The sequence below is a fragment of the Globicephala melas genome, chromosome 15, assembly GCF_963455315.2.
Source record: "Globicephala melas chromosome 15, mGloMel1.2, whole genome shotgun sequence".
NCBI classification, from domain to species: domain Eukaryota; kingdom Metazoa; phylum Chordata; class Mammalia; order Artiodactyla; family Delphinidae; genus Globicephala; species Globicephala melas.
In genome coordinates this window covers 9801755-9822841 of record NC_083328.1, presented here as the reverse complement: position 1 = coordinate 9822841, position 21087 = coordinate 9801755, and the positions used below count along the sequence as shown (strand labels likewise).

Below are 21087 nucleotides of genomic sequence, written 5' to 3'. Positions count from 1 at the left end.
GTCGGTGTTCATGGTCACGCAGGCTGGCCGCCTTTCTGGGGTGGGGGGGGTGTTCATCCCCAAGTGCATTGGTTTCCTACCAGTTGGAGTTTCTGCTGACACAGCCGTATTTTCAGTGCTGGCATTGTGCTTGTATTTAGGTCAGGCCTATTTTAATTCCACTGGGACGAGTGCTGGGCTGAGACCGCCTTCTGGGGCTGACACAGAGGAGTACTGGGTTGGTTCAGACGGGCTAGGTTCCTGAGGCTTCTGGGAGGTGGCAGAGGGAGGAGGTGGGGAGGTGGGGAGGGTGGTGGGACAGGGCAGGTGGCCTTGGCCCCAAACCCTGGCCCACCTGAGGCCCCTCCACCCTATTCCTTCTTGGTGGGAACCCCCAACACGCATACTTAACTGCTGAGGAGGAGAGAGACCCCTGGACTGAGCACCCAGGGACATGGTTTCCATGCCACCAACGTGCAGTATGATTTGGGCAAGTGACGCCCTCTCCTGCCTCAGTTTCCCCACCTGTGCGATGACCGCCTGCTTGATGGTGCTAGCCAGCACGTCTAGGTCCTCGTGTCCCTGTGGTGAAGACCCAGACTGGTGTCCTCGTGCAGCCACTTGCTAGCTGTGTGACCTTGTCAAGTTACAAAACCTCTCTGTGCCCAAATGGCCCCATCTGAAAAATGGAGATAAAAATAGGACCAATCTCATGAGGCTGTAGGGAGTGAGAAGACAGAAGGCACAGAAAAGCGGTCACGTGGGCCTGCCTGGGACTCGGGAGCTGCTCTGCAGGAGGCAACTGGCGGTGGTGTTATTTCATTACCGACGTCAACCCAAGGTGCCCCTCAGCTCCCAGCCCCTCCTAGGCCCAGGCCCGAGCCACAGAGGCTGCACGCTCATTGGCATTCTGACCACCAGCATCCTTACCCGGCCTGAGTAAACCTACCCCGCGTCTATCACCAGATCTGGTAATTAATACCCTTGACGGTTTTTATTGGAATGAGGCAGGACCTGCACATGACTTGCTTTTTAATTAATAACCAGCCTCCCTCCTCACTCCCCTCCCTTCCCCCTGATGTCCTTGAGGACAGGTCGGGGTGGGGGACGCAAAGTCGCCCAGGCCAGTTCGGCCATCTCTGGAGGGAGGGGTACATGGCGGGGCCCAGGGAGGCAGCCCTGTGATTATTTCTGACACTCCCCCCTCAACGTGCTCTGTGCAGAAGGGCTGGCTCTGGGGGTGGGGGTGGGCAGGCCCAGGGGAGGTCCCCAATGTGGCCCCCGACCTTGGGGTGCATGTAGCCCAGGATGGCTAGACCCACAGACACATCAATTCTAAGAGCAGGCGCTACAAGAGAAGTTTGTGGAAGAGCAGAGACAGAGATAACCAGCCTGGCCTGGAGGCTCCAGGAAGGTGCCTTTGAGCTGCTGATGCTTGAAGGATGACGTAGCTGTCCTGGTGGGAAAGAGGAGACACTGCTGTCGCAGGATGCAGGAGTGGCCTGTGCAACGGCTTCGCGTGAGGGTGAGGCCAGGTGATCAGACAGGGTGCTCCCTTGGCTGGAGTGCCGGGTAGCCCTGAGGACATGGTGGGAGATGAGGCTGAGGGACCAGACAGGACAGGCCTTGAGCACAGAGCTGAGGTTTTATCCTCAGGGCAACGGACAGCCTCAGCAGGTTATATACAGAAGAGTGACGGGGTCAGATCTGATTTTTAGAACCACTGCTTGGGTGTCCAGTGTGCTAAAGGGACTCGTGGGAGCCTCACTACAGTGGGGACCCCGGGCTGTCAGAGCTGTGGACCACACTCAGGCTCTGAGACCTGGACGCCCCACCAGGGGCCCAACAGTCTGGACCCTCCCAGGTCACAGGGTCGGCTGCCTCCCTCCAAGCCCAAAGCCACCTCCTCCTCCTGGTTTTTTTTTTTTTTTGCGGTACGCGGGCCTCTCACGGTTGTGGCCTCTCCCGTTGCGGAGCACAGGCTCCGGACGCGCAGGCTCAGCGGCCATGGCTCACGGGCCCAGCCTCTCCGCGGCATGTGGGATGTGGGATCTTCCCAGACCGGGGCATGAACCTGTGTCCCCTGCATCGGCAGGTGGACTCTCAACCACTGCGCCACCAGGGAAGCCCCTCCTGCTATTTTTAATATAGAACCTTGTTGGGATTCAAATGAGCATCTCCAATCTGGGCTTCTTTACATAATGTCCCTCAATTAACATTTCTAAGGTGCCAAAGAAGAAGACAACACACACACCCCAAGTGGGGACCCCCTTGCTCTGGGAGGAAATCCACTTTGCCGGTGAGGAGTACATTGCCATCGTCCTGGAAGCTCAGTCCCAGATGGGGTCTCACTGAACCTGACTGAGGGCCCTCTGCCTCTCTGGGACTCAGTTTCCCCTTTGTGAAATGAGGCGGCTGGTGACGTGATTTCTAAGGAGCTTTGCCCCCTCCTGGCTCAGAAACTGCAAATCGTCTCTTTTCCTCCCTGCAAACTTGTAAGGGTGATAAAGGGGATGGACCCATTTAACAGATAAGGAAACTGAGACACAGAGAATGGGAGGGATTTGTCCAACATTACTCAGGACTTCAATGTCCTTTCATCTCACCCCATAGGGGTGAGATGGGCCCCCAGGGAATTTGGGGAGACCAGGCCCTCACTGGAAAACAACAAAAGGAAAATTGAGGCAAGACAAGGCCATGGTCCCTCAGGGTTGGGGCAGCCAGGAAACACTTCCTTTTTGTTCTCCATGTCTCAGCCCCAACTCACCTCCTCCAAGAAGTCTTCCTGGATCTCTCACTTCTCTGAGCTACTTCACCCCTTACTGTCCATGTTGCCCACCAACACCTGACCCTCCAGGTGGTCCTCTTCTCCCAGGATGCTCTGGTCTCCTTGATGGACCATGGCTTCACTGAGGTCAAGGAGGAATACCCTTGGCTCCTGGGCTTCCTGCCTCTGAGCCCCACACGTGGCTTTGCACAGACCTGAGCAAACAGGGCTGGCCATCCCCAATTACCTGCATTCCCAACACATGGCAGGACACTCCATGCGCGCTGGACATGTAAATGAGCGCCAGTCCCCGGGCGCTGACGTAGGTCACTCTTTCCACGGCTGGACTGGACACTCCCGGAGGGCAGGGACCAAGTCGTCTCCTCTTTTTTGACCAACACGTCCTAGCCCAGGATCTCCGTGTACGGGGCTGAGTTTACTGTTGGTGCTCAATAAGGCATTTGGGATGTAAGTCACTTTGCTTCTTGGGTCCGTGTCTCCATCTGCAAAATGAGAATTCTTGAGCGTTTTGTGGAGCATCTGGTACGAGCAGGTCCCAGTGATAGACCCTGGGACCCACAGAGGAAGCAGATCTGACCATTCCCTGTTCTCTAGGAGCCCAAGCCTAGCTGGAGAGAGAGGGCATCCAAGAATAAATACCAGGCAATTAGATGGATCCTCTGAGGAAGGCAACAGGCCGTGGGGTGACATGATGTTGGGGTGACATGATGCTGTTTGTGACACTTTTGCTGTTGGTGTCCTCCCCATATACCCTTGACCCACCTGGCATTACCTGCAAACATCATCCCGTGACTCCGCCTAAGGGTGATGTCTGGCTCTAGATAAGGGGGGCTCCCTCAACCAGTGAAAGGCAGAAGCTGGAAACTGAGCACCCCAGCTGCCCCCGCTCCGTGGGACGATCCTGAGGCACGAAGCGAGCCGCAGATCTCAGAGGGTCCCGGGCCCCAGTTACCCCAAAGTCACCTGCTAACTAACACACCTTTTACTGGCTTTTCTCCCTGTCCCACCCCCTCCACAGTCATCCTGGGTCACCTCCCAATCACTTGCACTTAAATCCCTGGGGAATTCGAGCAAAGCCAGCCAGAATTTCCTATTTCTCTGGGATTGACTCCTATTTAAGAAGCAGCCCAGGAGTATGGGGCTGCAGAACCCCTGGGGAAGAGGGGGTGTCTGAAGCTATAAAGGCTGAGACACCCCAGAAGTAAGCATCTGTGGAAAAAGTCTGCATCTTTACTCTTTCATTTATTCAGTTATCTCGACGGTACCTCCTTTCAGAGAAAATTTAAAGCCACTTTCAACAACACATGTATAACACTCATGTCAGTTGGGTCATCCCGTGCCTTATGAACTGACATTGCCCCATTGCAGCAGCTTGGTCCCTAAGGCCACCGCTTCCGCCTCCCGCCGTGTACTCTGGGGTTCAGTGTTAACATTGCTGGTTTGTCTGGAACCCACCCCCCGCCCAGACACATCCTTTATGGTCTTTTTTAGGTGCATGAGAGTAAGTTTCATGTACTGGGTTTTAACCTTTTTCTTATTGATTTGCAGGAATTCCTTAGATACGATGGATCCCAATTCTTTGTGTAAAATTTTAAAACACTTAGCTATATGCACCGCAAATCTTTCCCCAAACTAAGAGTTAACACTCATTTGTTGTCAATATTTATTTATTAAAATAAGTTAAATATTTTACTTCTTAGAAGTTTTACATTTTAATTTAGTCACAGTGGCCAATATTTTCCTTTAACATTTGTGCTTTTTGCATCTTGTTTCAAAAAAATTACTATGGCTAATCCTGTTGGGGGCCTCGAACATCCATTCTACCTTTCTGTCTTAGTAACAGAATACCAGTGTTTAGCTGGACATATTGCCACTCAGCTAAAAGACTACATTTCCCAGTCCTCTTTCCAGCTGGGTGTGACCATTAGACTGACATCTGGCCGATGATATATGAGTGAAAGTGTTTTGTGGGACTTCTGGGACATTTCCCTTCCTTACCTTCTTCATTCTGCCATCTAGAATGTAGATGTGATGGTTGGAGCTCCAGCAGTCATTTTGGACTTTGAGGCGACCTCAGAATGGAAGCAACATGCTGAATATGGCAGGGCCAAAGTTAGAAACCTAATTCTTGGTATCACCGTGAATCAGTCATAACAGTTTTTCTGGTTTTGTTTAGTTTTGTTTTGTTGCCTACTTCTAGAGTGATTATACCTGAGATAGAAATGATCTTAAATAAGAGAGAACTTACTTAAGCCACTATTGCTTTGGGTGTTTCCAGTTGAACACACTTCCCTATCTTACATTTTCTTTTAAAAGTTGAACAACTTTACTTTTCACAAGTAGTTCTTTAATTCATCTGCAGTTGATTTTTGCTTATGTAGGAGGTGGGAATCTAATTTTATTCTTTCTCCATTTGGACAGCTAATTGTCCTAGCATCATTTATTGAATAGTCCAAAACAAAGTATAAGGTATTTTGGAATACGTTTAATAAAAGTTACTCAAGACCTAATAGATAACATTGTAAAATTAACTTTGGGATGTAAATTTAAAAAACACTTAGATATGGGGAATTCCCTGGCAGTCCAGTGATTAGCATCCCTCGTTCCCACTGCAGGGGGCACGGGTTCGGTCCCTGGCCAGGGAACTAAGATCCCCGCATGGCACAGCCCCAAAACAAACAAACAAAACAAACACCTGGATAAATGGAAAGATATACCATGATTACAGATGGGAGGGTAATTCACGGATGGGAAGCTAATTCTCCCTTCAATTAATCTATAAATTCAATGCCACCCCAATCAAATCCTAATGTGGGTTTTTCAAGTTATATTTGTAAAGATAAACAAACACAGGTTAGGAAATTAGGGAAAATAACGGCAGGAAAAGAAGATAAAGCCAGAGGTGAGGGCTTGTGTAGTTGTCAGAGGTGGGCCACGATTTCCCTATGAAATTTTTGGTATCTGATATACAGAGGGAAACATGATCCGTTTTTATCTAAAAGGTAAAAGCAGGCCATTACCAGGTAAACACAGTTGTTCCTGGGAGTGGTGGAGAAATTGAGGGGGTAACAGCTAAGGGGCATGGGGTTTCTTTTTGGGGTGATGAAAATGTTCTAAAATTGATTGTGATGATGGTTACACAATTCCGTGACTATACCAAAAAAATAGCACTTTAAATGGGTGAGTTGGGGACTTTCCCGGTTGTCCAGAGGTTAAGACTCTGCTGGGGGCCAGTGCTGGGGGCCCAGGTTCAATCCCTGGTCAGGCAACTAGATCCTGCATGTCACAACTAGAGTCCGCATGTCACAACTAAGAGTCTGCATGCCACTACTAAAAATTCCCACATGCCGCAACTAAAAAATCCCTCATGCTGCAACTAAAGATCCCGTACGCCGCAATGAAGATCTAGTGTGCCGCAACTAAGACCCGGCGCAGCCAAATAAATAAATAAAATATTAAAATAAAAAAGGGTGAGTTGTATGGTATGTGAATCATATCTCAAGAAAGCTGTTAAAAAAAATGAAAGGAGAGCAAAGAATAACACACAGTAAGGTGTCATAGATGTGTGGGTGTGAGTCTTGTGGTTCCTGGCTCTAAATCAGGCCCCAAACTCACTGGGGTGACTTGAAGAAATGGATCGTTACCTAAAAGTCTCTGAAAGCCTGGAGCATCTCCTAGAGTCGTGACCTGGGATGGTGGGTCTGAGCCCTCTTAGTGTGATAATCAGAGGGCAGGTCAGACCTGGTCCAGGCCCAGGGGAAGCTATATCCTCTGCCTGCAGGAGAACGCGTCTTTTTTTGCTTTTTAAAAAACTTTTTATTGAGGTATTGCATGCAGAAAAGGACACATGCCACAAGTGTACAGCATGTTGGATTTCATAAACTGAACACTTGCATGTAACCAGCATGTAGGTGAGGAAATAGAATCTTCCAGGCCCCCAGAAGTACCCCCATACTTCCTGCTACTCATACCCTGACAACCAACAGCATAGCTTACTGTTGCCTGTTTTACTTCATATACAAATGGGATTCTACAGTATGCACTGTTTTGCCTGGCACCTTTTGTTTTAAGATGTATTCCTTTTTTTTTTTTTTTGGCCACGCCGTGCGGCATGCAGGATCCTAGTTCCCCACCAGGGTACCAGGAGTCGAACCCATGCACTGCCCCCCTTGGAAGTGTGGAGTCCCAACCACTGAACCACCAGGGAAGTCCTTTGTTGTTTTTTTTTAACTGTCTGCTACGCTTCTGTTCTTTATAGCTGGGGGTGAAGTGTGGGAAGGAGGTGAGACAAGCCTAAGGGATGGACATTCTAGGGGATCCTGGTGACCTGTGGTGGTCCTGGCAGGAAAGAGCTGGGGGTGAGGAGGTAACCTAACTGGCTGGCCTGAGTCAGGAGCCCCTGTGTGACCCCAAAGATGATCTCTGTTTGGGATAAACTCTGTAAAAGCCAGCTGCTCCTTGACCCTCGGCCCGTCAGGAGGACCCTCACACAGCAGCCCTGCGCGGCGCTACGTGAATAGCATTCCCTGGAGTTGTGCAACATGGCGTCCTGGCTTTCACACAGCCTTTCGGAGAACAGGACTGGACCATCCAGGAAATGGATGTGTCGGGGCAGCCTGGTATAAAGCTGGGCCAGGTTCCTGGTGTAGACCCTCTCCTGTCCTCCATCACCAGCTACCAGGACCCCAGCATCAGTTCCCATTGGAGACCAGTGCACATGGGCAGGACCTCCTGCCCAGCATAGCCTCTAGGTTCGTGGCATCCTCCTGGCAGAATCTGCCCTGACTCCAATAGCTGTGGGTGTCAGAGACCACGGATTGTAAAACCTGCAGGTTCTTAGTGAAAGCCTGGGTGGCATGAGATTCTAGGCAACCATGTGCTTCAGTAAATCAAGGTGACCTTTGCACAGAGAGGCTAGTGAGCCTCTCTAGTTTCTTGGAATGAAGTTTTTGGAAAAAGCAGCAGTGAATGGGTGGGGAGATCTATGGGGCTACCTGAGGGGGCCTACAGGGACAGCCAGGGGAATGAGGCATGGGATCTCTGCAGAGGGGCAGGGGGGCTCCTGAGGTGAAGCGGTGGCAGGGGCCAGGAGAAGGGGAAGCAGAGAGTGAGAGCCTGGACTCAGCCACGTTGGGCTTGCCATCCCTCCTGCCATTCACCAGCGGTGTGATCTCCAGCAACTGTTTATCCTCCTTGGGTCTCATCTGCTCACCTTTCAAAAAGAGCTGATGGCAATCCTAGAACACCAGTTGCACAGGGTTTAGTGAAGCTTGAATGCCTGGAAGATGAAGAAGACGTAATCCCTGAGAAAAACAATGATTTTAAACTGAGAAAATCAAAAGCCAGCCAAAAAAACAAACAAACAAAAAAAGCCAGGGCTTCCCTGGTGGCGCAGTGGTTGAGAGTCCGCCTGCTGATGCAGGGGACACGGGTTCGTGCCCCGGTCCGGGAGGATCCCACATGCCGCGGAGCGGCTAGGCCCGTGAGCCACGGCCGCGTCCAGAGCCTGTGCTCTGCAATGGGAGAGGCCCATGTACCGCCAAAAAAAAAAAAAAAAAAAGCCAGCCAAGACTCATGGTAGAGAATTATTTGAAATAATGAAAAAAATTTAAGATGACAGAAATCAAAGACTAGGACCAATGAGATGACAACTTTAAAATGTAAATGTGTATATATAATACAAAGTTGTAATCAGCCAATGCAAAATGAAAATGAAAAACCAGGAAATCAGGCTTAAAATTACCCTGAATGAGAGATGAAAGTTAAGAGGTTTAAAATGATGATAAAATAAAGTGACAAAATGAATGTGATTTAAGATTGAAGATCAAAGCCTAAAGTCTGAGATTAAAAGATTAAACCTAGGAAAGGTAAAGATGTAAGAGTTTAAGAAGATGCAGACAACCACCCAGGAGATAGAGAGAGATTTTCAAGAGGACGGGACCCTGGATGAAGAAGTGACTTCGAGAACGAAGATGGTGCTGTTTACCTTCTAAACCAGAAGTAAACTTGAAAGAGGACTAAGAGAAAAACCATTTTAAAGGAAACAAGAGCAAAAAAACTTGGAGAAGTTTACAGATACAGAAAATAAACTCAGATCACAAGTAAATGAGGACAATTAAGAGACCCATAAAGGGCTATATTTTTTAGAATGGAGGGCAAACCTGGGAACGTTTGGAGTTCAAGGAAGATGGCCAAGTGGAGAGCAAGGCTGAAGATTTAGGTGTGTGTGTCGGGTGGGGATAGATCCGTCTGACAACCGTTTATTGAGCATCTACTCTGTGTCAGGCACTGCGCTAATTGTGAGGGGTATGGAGTGAGCCCCACACGGTGCTTGCCCCTGGAAGAGACAGGTGGTACACAAGTTCAGACTGTGGTCTGTGCCATGAGGGGGTGGGGAGCGTGCAGGGCGAGAAAAACGTGGGTTATGTGTGTGTGTGTCTTGCCACTTGGAATGGTTTCTCTGAGGCTATGGGGTTTGAGCCAGGATCTGAGGGCTGAGTTGTGAGAAAGGGGACGGGGTACCTGGGGGAGGTCCACGCAGGACTGAGAAATGAAGGATAGAAAGTGACAAACGTAATGATGTCCAGAGATGCGCACTTAGCTAGGGGCATAATGAAGAGGTTCCTGGTAAATTTCAGGCTCAAGGCTTCTGGGAAATTAGAGGCAAAGTTGTCTGTGTGGGTCAGAGGGGAGGGTGGTCACTGTGACTGGGAGAAGGAGGCTGTAAGGGGCATCTAGATGGGCGTTGGGGCAGCCCTGGAGGCAGCAGGTCCTTCCCTCTGCTGGGACACCCGAGCGAAAGAGCAGAAAACTTTGCCCAAGTTTCCAGAGAAGACTCTAGAACTCGGTCTCCTGGTTATTTGCTCTATCCCATATTGTCTCCTAAATTTACACTGGGCCCCACACTTCTGTCTTAAGACATTTTTCAGCCACTCCTGGGGTGTAGGAGGGGGACCAGAAAAAGTACCCAGAGTTGGGGTTGGCAAGGGGGACATGAAGAAAACGTTTAGGACAGAGATTCTAGGTCTAGGAGGCATCTCTATGGAGGGGGTAGAGCCTAGAGTTAGGAGGGGGTACATCAAGACCCGAGGTCCTGGGCTTCCCTGGTGGCGCAGTGGTTGAGAGTCCGCCTGCCGATTCAAGGGACACGGGTTCGTGCCCCGGTCCGGGAAGATCCCACATGCCGCGGAGCGGCTGGGCCCGTGAGCCATGGCCGCTGAGCCTGCGCGTCCGGAGCCTCTGCTCCGCAACGGGAGAGGCCACAACAGTGAGAGGCCCGTGTACCGCAAAAACAAAAACAAGACCCGAGGTCCTGCAGGGTGGGGAGGCCACCGTGATGGGAGGAGGGAGATGGGTCAGGTCCTGGTCTGCAGGGTCCTGGTGATGGAATGAATATCCACCCCCAGCTGGCCTCGGTCCCAGATAGATACTCACATAGAGCCCGGAAGCAAGACTCGGAGCCCACAGGGGTGGAGAGCTCTAGGGTCACGCACTGGGACATCTGGGTCCCCATCTGGTTCTGGCTTGTGAACGTGGCCATGTGCCTTCTGGGCCTCAGTCTCCCCTTCCGCATCCATCCACGGTGGATTGATACGCAGTGGTGAGGTGGCCGAGGGTGACACCTGCTGGTGAGTGGGAAGCATCACAGGCTTGGCTTGCCAGATGGGTTCCCGTGGATCCAGGGCTGTGTATTTCACCCACCCTCCAGCTTCACCCCCAGTTCCCTCAGGAGGAGATGGCCAAGACCTCCCAACTGACCTAGCTGGTCTGACTGATGTTTCCCCAGGAAGTCGGAGTAAAGAAGGGAAGTGGGACAAGAGAAATCCCGGTTCCTGAGACCAGCACCCCCCAGGAGACAGACCCTGTGTTGGGGGGAGGGGATGTCACAACAATCCCATAAGATGTATCCCACTATCCCTGCCATACTGGAGATGGAAAAACAGAGGCTCGGGGAGGTTTAGGGGTCTGGTGCAGGTCATAAACCTGGTAAGTGGCTGAGTTGGAATACAAGATCAGACTGTCCAGTTCTTAAGCCTGCTCAGGTTCTTGGCAATTTTTTTCTCTGAAATTAGCTGAACAAATAAAAAAGTTCACACATCACGGCTTAACAAAGATTACCAATACAGTCTGGTGTTAATATGAACAAGTCACACTCCTCCCACAATCTTACTGGTACACATGTGGAAACATGGCAATTATCATAATGTAAAATTCCTTTTCTTTTTTAAAAAGTAACTTACTGAGGTGAAAATTATATCACATAAAATTAATCATTTTAAATGATTAAATGATCACTTAGTGGCATTCAGTATTTTCATGACGTTATACAACCAACACTTTTTAAAAAATGTATTTATTTATTTATTTGGCCATGTTGGGTCTTAGCTGTGGCACGTAGGATCTTCGTTGCTGGCACGTGGGATCTTCGTTGGGGCATGCGGGAATCTTTTGCTGTGGCACGCGGGCTCTAGAGTGCGTGGGCCCAGTAGTTATGGACAAGTTTCCATAAAAGAAATGGACAAGCTTCCCCCTCACCAGACCCCACAGCATGTGCGCCAGGCCCTGCCCCCCAGGGTATGAGACCTTCCCCTTCTTTCTTTTTTCATTATATTTAACCTTGTCTTTACTGTAAAAATTAATAGACTTTTTTTAAAAGATGTTGCTTTAAAAAAATATTTATTTGGCTGCGTCGGGTCTTAGTTGTGGCACGCGGGATCTTCACGGCAGCGCGTGGACTTCTCTCTAGTTGCAGCGCGAGGGCTCAGTAGTTGTGGCGTGTGGGCTTAGTTGCCCTGCAGCATGTGGGATCTTAGTTCCCCGACCAGGGATCAAACCCACGTCCCCTGCACTGGAAGGCAGATTCTTACGCCCTGGACCACCAGGGAAGTCCAACAACCAGCACTTCTATTTAGTTTCAAAAAATTTCCATCACACCAAAGTCAAACCCTACCTCCCTTAAGCAGTTTCCTCCCCACTGCCTCTTCCCATCAGACCTTGGCAACCAGCAATCTGCTTTCCATCTCTATGAATTTATTCTGGACATTTCATTTAAATGGAATCATAGGGTATGTGACCTTTTATGACTGGTTTCTTTTACTTAGCATCATGATTTGGAGGTTTATCCACCTGGTAGCATGTATCAGTATTTCATTCTTTTTTTTGGTGGAAAAATATTCCATTATGTGGATCGACCACATTTTGTTTATCTAGTCATAAGCTGATGGGCATTTGCGCTGTTTTCACTTTGGGGCTACTGTGAAGAATGCTGTTGTGAACATTTGTGCACAGGTTTTGGTGTGGACATTTAAAAATTTATCTTGGGTATATACCTAGGAGTAAAATTGCTGGGTCATATGGTAAGTCTATGGTTAACATTCTGAGGAACTGTCAAGCTATTTTCCCACGTGGCTGCACCATTTTACAGTCCCACCAGCAATGTATGAGAATTCCAATTTCTCCACAAGCTTGTCAGCACTTGTTACCGTCTGCCTTTTAACTGTAGCCCTCCTAGTGGGTGTGAAGTGGTATCTCACTGAAGTGGTTTTTTTGGGAGGGTGGGGGTTAGTGCCGCCCCGTTACAAGATCTTCGTTCCCTGAACAGGGGTTGAACCCAGGCCACGGCAGTGAGCACAGAGTCCTAACCACTGGACTGCAAGGGAATTACCCTCTGATTGAAGTTTTATTTATTTATTGAAGTTTTATTTATTCATTTAATTATTTAATTTAATTTTGGTTGCATTGGGTCTTCATTGCTGCGCGCAGGCTTTCTCTAGTTGCGGTGAGCGGGGGCTACTCTTCATTGCGGTGCGTGGGCTTCTCACTGTGGTGGCTTCTCTTGTTGCAGAGCATGGGCTGTAGGCTCGCGAGCTCAGCAGTTGTGGCTCGCGGGCTCTAGAGCTCAGGCTCAGTAGTTGTGGCACACGGGCTTAGTTGCTCCTCAGCATGTGGGATCTTCCCTGACCAGGGCTCGAACTCGTGTACCCTGCATTGGCAGGCGGATTCTTAACCACTGCACCACCAGGGAAGTCCCCTCATTGAAGTTTTGATTTGCATTTCCCAATGACCAACGATGCTGAGCTTCTTTTCATGTGTTTCTTGGCCATTTGTCCATCTGCTCTGGAAAAATGTGTATTCAGCTTCTTTGCCTAATTTTATTTTATTTTAAAAAATTAATTAATTTATTTCTGGCCGTGTTGGGTCTTCGTTACTGTGCACAGGGCTACTCTTCATTGCGGTGCACGGGCTTCTCATTGCAGTGGCTCTTCTTTGTTGCTAAGCACGGGCTCTAGGTGCACAGGTTTCAGTAGCTGTGGCACCCGGGCTCAGTAGTTGTGGCTCACAGGCTCTAGAGTGCAGGCTCTGCAGTTGTGGTGCACGGGCTTAGTTGCTCTGCGGCATGTGGGATCTTCCCGGACCAGGGCTCGAACCCACGTCCCCTGCATTGGCAGGCGGATTCTTAACCACTGCGCACCAGGGAAGTCCCCCTACGCCTACTTTAAATTGAGGTATTTATCTTTTTATTGTTGAGTTGAAAGAGTTCCTTATATATATTCTGGATACTAGACCCTTAGCAGGTAAATGATTTGCAAACATTTTTTCTCACCTTTGGTGGATATCCTTTGAGGCAAAAAAAGGTCTAAATTTTGATGAAATTCAATTGATCTATTTTTCTCCCCTTTGGTTGCTTGTGTTTTAGATTCTTATCTCAGTGGCTGATTCCAGGGCTGAGGCAGGAAACATACAAAATGAGTTTGGAGTGCACTGCAGAGAGTATGGAAGTACTCAAAAGACAAAAGGATGAGGGCACACCAAAGGGACAGGGGATGGGACTTCCTCGGTGGTTAAATGGTTAAACCTCCACCTTCCAATGCAGGGGGCATGGGTTCGATCCCTGGTGGGGGAACTAAGATCCCACATGCTGCGAGGTGCAGGCCAAAAAAACCAAACCAAAACAAGAAGGGACAGGGGAGCCAACTGAAGGCACTCCCAATGGTCAGGGCTAGAACAACTTGAACAATAAAGTAAATAACAATCGTATTGGATAATAACCCAAAGTATGAAATAAATATCTATGAGTCCATAGCAAAATAAATACATAGATAAATAAATGGGGAAGAAGAAACAATTCTCTCTTACAGAACAATTCCAGTTAATAAATGGAGACAGAATGAGAGAACTAGAAAACCACTACTAGAATATCATAGTAATAATTACAGCAGGCAAGCTCCATGGACAGATGCAAAAATCAGTGGTGAAAGTTTAAGGAGAAATGGGACATTTGCATAATCTCAAAGTGTATCCTCCCAAATAGTTACGATTAGAAACGGAAAAAAAAGAGTAATTTGACAGTGGAGAATCCTCGTGAGACAGGCTGGGACCTGGGACCCTTTGCTGCAGTGCTGCAATGCTTGCACCTGGACACACCTCTCCTTGAGCAACAAAACACAAAGAAACTGTATGGGACTAAAGAGTAAAAGCAGGGTACTGCACCTGGACCCTGCACACAGCATCAGCTAAGGGGTGGGCAAAACTCCTAAGCCAACCCTCCGGCCCGACCCCTGGACACACCCCTACTCTTACCCCATATAAGAAACACGCTTGCCCCCCTCAGGGAGCGAGCAAGGGAACCTGTTGTTTGTTCTCACTGCCCCCTGCTGCAGCAGGGGCCCCAGGAAAGCCTCGCCCACATTTCTTGTCTGGCCTCTAGTCAATTTCTACAGATTGGGAAAGGCCAAGAATCCTGGTCGGTGACACTAGCACACATCACCTTAACCAAGCGATCAAGGTTAACTAAGCATCATCAGTAATAACACAGATTGATTGAAATCAGGTACCCCCGATATGGTGCACTGAGAGGACACACCACCTCGGGGCTCCATCTAATCGTGAGAAAACACCAGACAAACCAAACTGGGGGACACTGTGCAACACAGCTGTTCCACGCTCTTCAAATGTGTCGAGGTCGTGAAACACCAGGCAAGTCCGCTAAACTACAGACTGGATGATGAATCCATGCCCTGTGGGATCTGGATGGGATCCCGGACCAGAAAAGGGATATTTAGAGGAAAAACTGGTGAAATCCAAATAAGGTCTGTACTTGGGTCCACAGCACCCCACCAGCGTCAGTGTTCCAATTTGGATCATCGTCCTGTGGTCGGACAAGAGGTTTACTCGAGAGGAAGCTGGTGAAGGGTGTGTAGGAATTCTATCCGCAGTTCTTCTGTATGGCTGACATTATCTCAACACTTAAAAGTTAGGAAAGTCAAGGGGGCTTCCCTAGTGGTCCAGTGGTTACGTCTCTGCTCTTGCACTGCAGGGGGACCGGGTTCGATTCCCACTTGGGGAACTAAGGTCCTGCATGTGGCGTGGTGCAGCCCCCAAAAAACAAAAACTCGACCCGGGGTGGTGTCGAGACACCCTCTGCCCAGACTGGCAGGCTCCCGCCCCCTGCCACCCCTACCCCAGACCCGGCTCTGGGGGGAGCAAGCTTGCTGCCTCTAAACTGGACTGCCCAGGGGCCCACCAAGCTGGGGGTGAGGGCTCCCAGAGGCCTACAGATGAAGAAAGGACAACTTCCCTTCTAGGCTGGGAAAGTGAAGGGAACCAGCAGGTGCAGCCCATAAGCTAAGGGCTTCTCACGGTCTCATTTAGACCCCACGGTGCACAAGATCAGTTTCATTTTCTCCATTTTACAGATGAAGAAACTGAGGCTCAGGGAAGCGGAGAAATGGGCCTGGCCCACAGCCAGAGGGTGGCGGGCTGGGCTGGACCCCAAGGACGTCCAGTGCCTGAGCTCTTCCCAGGGTGTTGCTGTCAGAGATACCCCCCCAAGGGGTACAGCTCTGAAGGGTTCAAGGCCGCCCTCCAGGTCTTTGACTTTGCACATACCTCCCTGAGTCCCCACCCCTGGGCTTCCCGCCCCCCAGGCTTTGAGCCCCTGTGAGCAGGACTCTGTGGCAGGCTGTCGTCACCACTTCACCCCTGGCGGACGGCCCCCTCACTCTCCTTCAGGTGTCCTCCTTTCATCCCGCACCTGCTGGATGCCAAGCCCCGGACAGATAAGGACTCAGGAAGCTCCTTCCATGAGATTCAAGCCCTCCTTCTCCATCTGGCCTCAGGTCGCATGCACCCTCAGTCCCTGTAAGGGCCAGAGACACCAGGCCCCTCGCCCTCCCCTTGACAGTCCCTGCCTGCCCACACTTCCTTCCTCCCCGCCCCCGCCCCCAGCAACCTCTTCTTCACCGCAGCTAACACAGGGTTACGTCAACTGCTGGCCTGGGAGCCATGAGCGGGTGGGGGGTCTCTCTCTTTTCCGACCACGAGCCCCCAGCGTGGAGTTCCCACCGAAGGTTAAACTGGTCCCGGAAACGCTTTACCTCGGGGAGGGTGACCCACTTAGCATCATCGCCAGCTGGGTGACTGGGCTTTACCTCGGGGAGGGTGACCCACTTAGCATCATCGCCAGGTGGGTGACTGGGCTAACACGGTGCCTTGGGTGAAATGGGAAAAAAAACCCCAATAAGTCACAGCGGTGCTTGGTAAGTCTCAGAGGAAAGGATCTTCGCAGAAGCTCTCTGACTTTCAGAATACTGGGCTGATGAGTTCTGGAAAGAGAGAGACCATTTATATCGGAGGCGGCAGAAACCTAAGAATTGGCTGCTGTTTCAATCTATCCGATATCTGCCCCGGATGGACACTGTGTTGACTGCTCTCCATCGGTCCCCACCTCCAGACCCACTGTGCACCCCCCCTCCATCCTGGCTGTGCCCCAGGAGCTGACCTCTACGGCCTCCAATAGGCTCCCCTGCCTTGGCTTCTGCTTGTGTTCAGCCAATGGGAGGGGCTGGCAAGAGCGGCGGGGGGTGGGGGGTAGTAGAGACCCTCATAGGTTTCCTTTGCCCTGTCCACACCTGTGCACACAGCCCCTCCTTAAACTCTCATTCCCCCTCGCATGGCCCCACTGCTTCCTCCAGGACTCTGCTGATACAGTGCCTGAGAAGGAGCACAAATCTGGGTACGTTCAGCTGTTAACCTCGAGAGCCTTGTTCGGTCTCCATGGGGGCGGGGGGGAGGACCCTCAACTGCACAGCCTGCAAAATGACCATAAAGCTTGCAAAACTTTGACCATCTGATCCATAGACATCTTGCTGCAGGAGACAGGATTAGCTCACTGAAGTCTTAAGTGTTCTCCCCAAACGCATCAAACTTGTGTTAGCTGATCCATCACTATTTTGTACATACTATTTTGTATTTTCAATTGTTCCTTGTGGGCCCACTTATACCTCCAACAGATTCAAATCCAACCCCCCAGACCTCTCTGGCAACCTTGCCTGGCCTCCGCTGCTGCCCCCCATCTCTGGTTCTCTGCCTGTTCTTGCTGAGCTCCCTCTCCTTGGACATGGCAGCCACACCAGGCCCTCTGAGGCTCTTGTCAGCCATTCACACCTGAGTAAGAATTAGCTGGCAGTCCACCAGGAACAGGATCGAGACACACTCCTGGCACCAGGGTGCCAGTGAGCTGAGAGGATGGGGGAGCCCAGGGAACCCACAGAGAGAAGCAGAAACTGCAGGGGTCCTGGACCTCAGTCACAAGCTTTATTGTCTCGAGCACGGACTCGCCACACTTCAACAATTCCACTTTGGGGAAGGGAAGGGTGCGGGAGGACCTGGGGAGGGGGCGTGGCTGAGCGCACACTGGGCAGGCGCAGATGCTCACAGGGAAAGCACTTGCCACCCGCCAGCCCGCCCCGGGGGCTCAGCCCCTCCCGGTGTGGGCTTTTGGCTGTTAGTAGACTAATCTCCAGTGGGCAGGGCGGCTGCCTGACTGCTGGAAAGAGTAGAATTTGACTCTGGGTTAAGCCACTACAGCATTGCTCCTAGACCGTTGTTAATAAAACCGCATGCAAGAGCTACCGAAAGCCAACGGGGAGAGGGGAGGGGGCCGATGGGACTAACTGGCCATCCCCAGGATGGGCTGCTTTGGGGCAGGGACGTGAACACCACCCACCTGTACCCAGGAGCACTCAGAGGCTACCTGGGCTGCTCCCAGGGCACCAACTGCATACCTGTCCTGGTGCAATTCAGGAACACCGTGATGGGCCATCAGATCCCCCCCTCTAGCCCCTAGTGGGAGAGGCCCCTGTGAGCACTCTCCCTGAGCTGCGGGAGGAGGGGCAGGCCCTCCACAGAGACGCTGCAGGGTACAAGGCAGTCACCCATGGGCCCTCCAGCTCTAAGAGTGGGGGCTTTGGGCAGACGCTGTCTTTTCCCACCACGCATGAGGCTGGAGTAACTTGGCAGGGCTTGAGAGGAAGCGGGGGAGGCAGGGAGATTTTTCTTGTCCCAATCATCCTTGGGCTCTTTTCTTGGCTACAGAAGACAGGGCTTAGAAAGCCCAAGGCAGATGCCTTGTACCACCGAAAGGGGGCTGTTGGGTCGTGTGTTCCTGTGCATGTGTGGCCACGCCCCCCTGAAGGCTCACCCACGTGCACCTGGCTGTGTATGTGCACGGTGAGGTCGCAGGAGCATTTGCAATGTGTGTGGTCACGGCCCTGCCAGGCCTGGGGCTTGGGCCTGGAACCCGAGGGTGAGCGTCCACATGGTCTGAGTGTGGCTGACTGCAAAAGTCCCACCTACATGGCACGTGTGCACGCATGACCCCTCTGAGTGTGTGTGTGCCAAGGGTCAGTGGGTGTATATGTCGGGGTCTGCGTGGGTGAGTCTGCAGGTGGCAGGCCCGGTTTCGGAACATCAAGTCAACCCAGGGGACAGCGTATTACTGACCAATCAAAACATACCCAGAGCCCTAGTCCTGGGCCCCCCTGGGGCCGCCCTGCCCCAGCTCCAAGCCAGGTCACTGGGGGTAGGGGGTGCAGGAAGGAGAGGGGCTTCCAGACTTTCCTAATACTGTGGCTCCCGGCCTTGGTGACCACCCTCCGGCCAGCAGCTCGGAGCCGTGTGTGCGTTGGGGTCAGGGTGGGAACGAAGGGCCTTGCCCCCCAAGCACTTTGAACCTGGGGCCTCACTGGGCAGACGGGCTGAAGGGAGCTTGTACCACTGCATGAAAGAGGCTCAGTATGCGGGGACAAGAAGCCCTGGGGACTGCCTTGGCCTGGAAGCAGCTGCAGAAAAGGGGGTCCCCCACTGGCTCCTAAGGAAGGAGAAGCTGGAGCCCTCCTCTGGCCCCTTCCCGGAACAACGGCTCTGGGGTCTGAGAGGGACCCAGGAGAACGGGAAGAAAGGGAGGGCAGGGATGTGCCCAGAGGGCCACGATGGTCCTCAGGGCAGCTCCTTCTGGGCAGGGGGCCTGGCCGGATCACCTCGGCCTCCCCAAACCAACTCCAGAAACCGCCGGGGTGTCCAGGGTGTCCAGGGCGTCCAGGCTCAAGGTCCCGGGGGCCAGGCCGGGGCTGTACCGCCTTCTGTGGAAGGTCGCGCTTGAGGAAGCCTCCTGGTCCGGCAGGGGGGTCGGGGTAGGGGATTGTCCGCGGTGGTGGGTACGTTATTGTTACACTGTTCTCTTCTCCAAAGCGACAGTCCTGGCCCCTGCCTGGAGGTGGCGCCGCTGGGGCAGGCTGGAGGGGCTCTGGTGTGGACCGGGCAGCTCCACAGTGTCCCTCAGGGTCAGTGCTTGTCCTGGAGAGAGAATGGGCTTGGTCAGCAAGTGTCTCAGTGGGCACAGGGACAAGCGGCAGAGGGGGTGGGGTGGGGCTGGGGGAGGAGACCCACCTGGGCCAGGTAAAGGGAATAGCATGTGCAAAGGCCCTGAGGCAGGAGCAGTCTCTTCGCTGTGTGTCTGGTGAGACAGGAGGCCGGGCGGGAGCAGTTTATGAGAATTGAGGGGAAGAGGCGAGAGCAGGTGGGTTTTACAGACAGCTCTGAGGGCCTGCACGGAGGCTGGATCCGAGGAAAGGAAAACTGGTGCTGAGACCCCAAGCCTCAGTTTTCGCGTCTGTAAACCAGGATGACCCCCGTGTGCCTTGCAGGACAAAGCCGCACAAGGTCTGGACATCAACTCCCAGGGTGCCTGGTACAGGCAGCTCCTCTGCAGACACAACCCCACCACGTCCCACTACAGCTCCGTGCCTCCACCCTGCTCTCAGGTCCTGCGCAGGGTCCCCTCCTCCCCGCGCCCATCTCTCTCTCTGCTTCTCACTCACAGGGCCAGGCCCTCGGCAGATGCTGTGGCCAAGGTTCTCCTGTCTCTACGTGAGCGCCTGCGGCCGTGGTCCCACTGGCCAAGCTGGAAGGACTAAGCCTTCCTTCCTGTGCTCCAGCCTCACTGGCCCAAAGGTCACACAGCGAGCCAGGGACAGAGCCTAATCGGGCTAGCACCTGGGCCCCAGGTGGGCTCTCTAACACTGTGGGTGAATGCCAGTGGCTAACTGTGGGGTGGAGGCCACCAGGCACCCTCTTAAAACACAACACAGCAAAGACATTCCCAGCAAGGGAGTCAGGTCCATGAAGTTTTAGGAAACAAATTTTCCACCCACAATTTTATAAAACATAGACTTTACGAAGACTGCTTAAGGAAGAGAGAAAATATTCAGTAAAAAAACAAGAGGTGAAATAGAATATAGAGCACACTACCTACTCCATTAAAATAATTTAGGGAATTCCCTGGCGGTCCAGTTGTTAGGACTCCACGCTTCCTCTGCAGGGGGCCCAGGTTTGATCCCTGGTGGAGGAACTAAGATCCCACAAGCTGCGCGGCGTGTCCAAAAAAATAATAATAATACAATACAGTGTAGTAATTTATATGTTACTTTGCAACCATCACAGTAAAGACCGGCTCAGGCAAGATTCATGAATGGATGACGAATCCAGGGGACATCTGGGTGAGGAACAGAGGATTCACAAGGTCTTCCAGGGTCTCCACCGAATGCTCGTTAGGAAATAACCAGCAACTACACAGCGGAGGAGTCAGACAACACCTTGACCAGGTGATCAAGATTCACTCAGGAATGAAGGGCAGATGGACATCACACACCGCAGTCGTGATGCCCGGAGGAGAACGTGGCACTGACTGTGTATTCCAGCCTCAGTTGTAGAACCTGGCTCTGAGCAGCAGGAGCCATGGGACAAACCCCAAAGGAGGAATCTTCTATTAAAAAAGGAGGGAGGACGGTATTTCAAAAACGTCAATGTCGGGACTTCCCTGGTGGCGCAGTGGTTAAGATTCCGCCTGTCAATGCAGGGGACACGGGTTTGAGCCCTGGTCTGGGAAGATCCCACATGCTGCGGAGCAACTAAGCCTGTGCACCACAACTACTGACGCTGCGCTCTAGAGCCCGCGAGCCACAACTACTGAGCCTGTGCAC

At 51.8% G+C, this 21087-nt stretch overlaps 1 protein-coding gene across 4 annotated transcripts in view; it reads right to left on the bottom strand.

Moving 5' to 3' along the window:
* Positions 1-17342: 17342 nt before the first annotated feature.
* CLIP2 (CAP-Gly domain containing linker protein 2) overlaps positions 17343-21087 on the bottom strand; it is a 76337-nt gene continuing 72592 nt past the window's right edge. For all 4 annotated transcript variants that reach the window (XM_060284650.1, XM_030871976.2, XM_060284652.1 and 1 more), the window contains one exon: positions 17343-19402. In XM_060284650.1, coding sequence (XP_060140633.1) covers positions 19391-19402 — 12 coding nt within the window. In that variant the 3' untranslated portion in view covers positions 17343-19390. The remainder of the gene's footprint in view (positions 19403-21087) is intronic.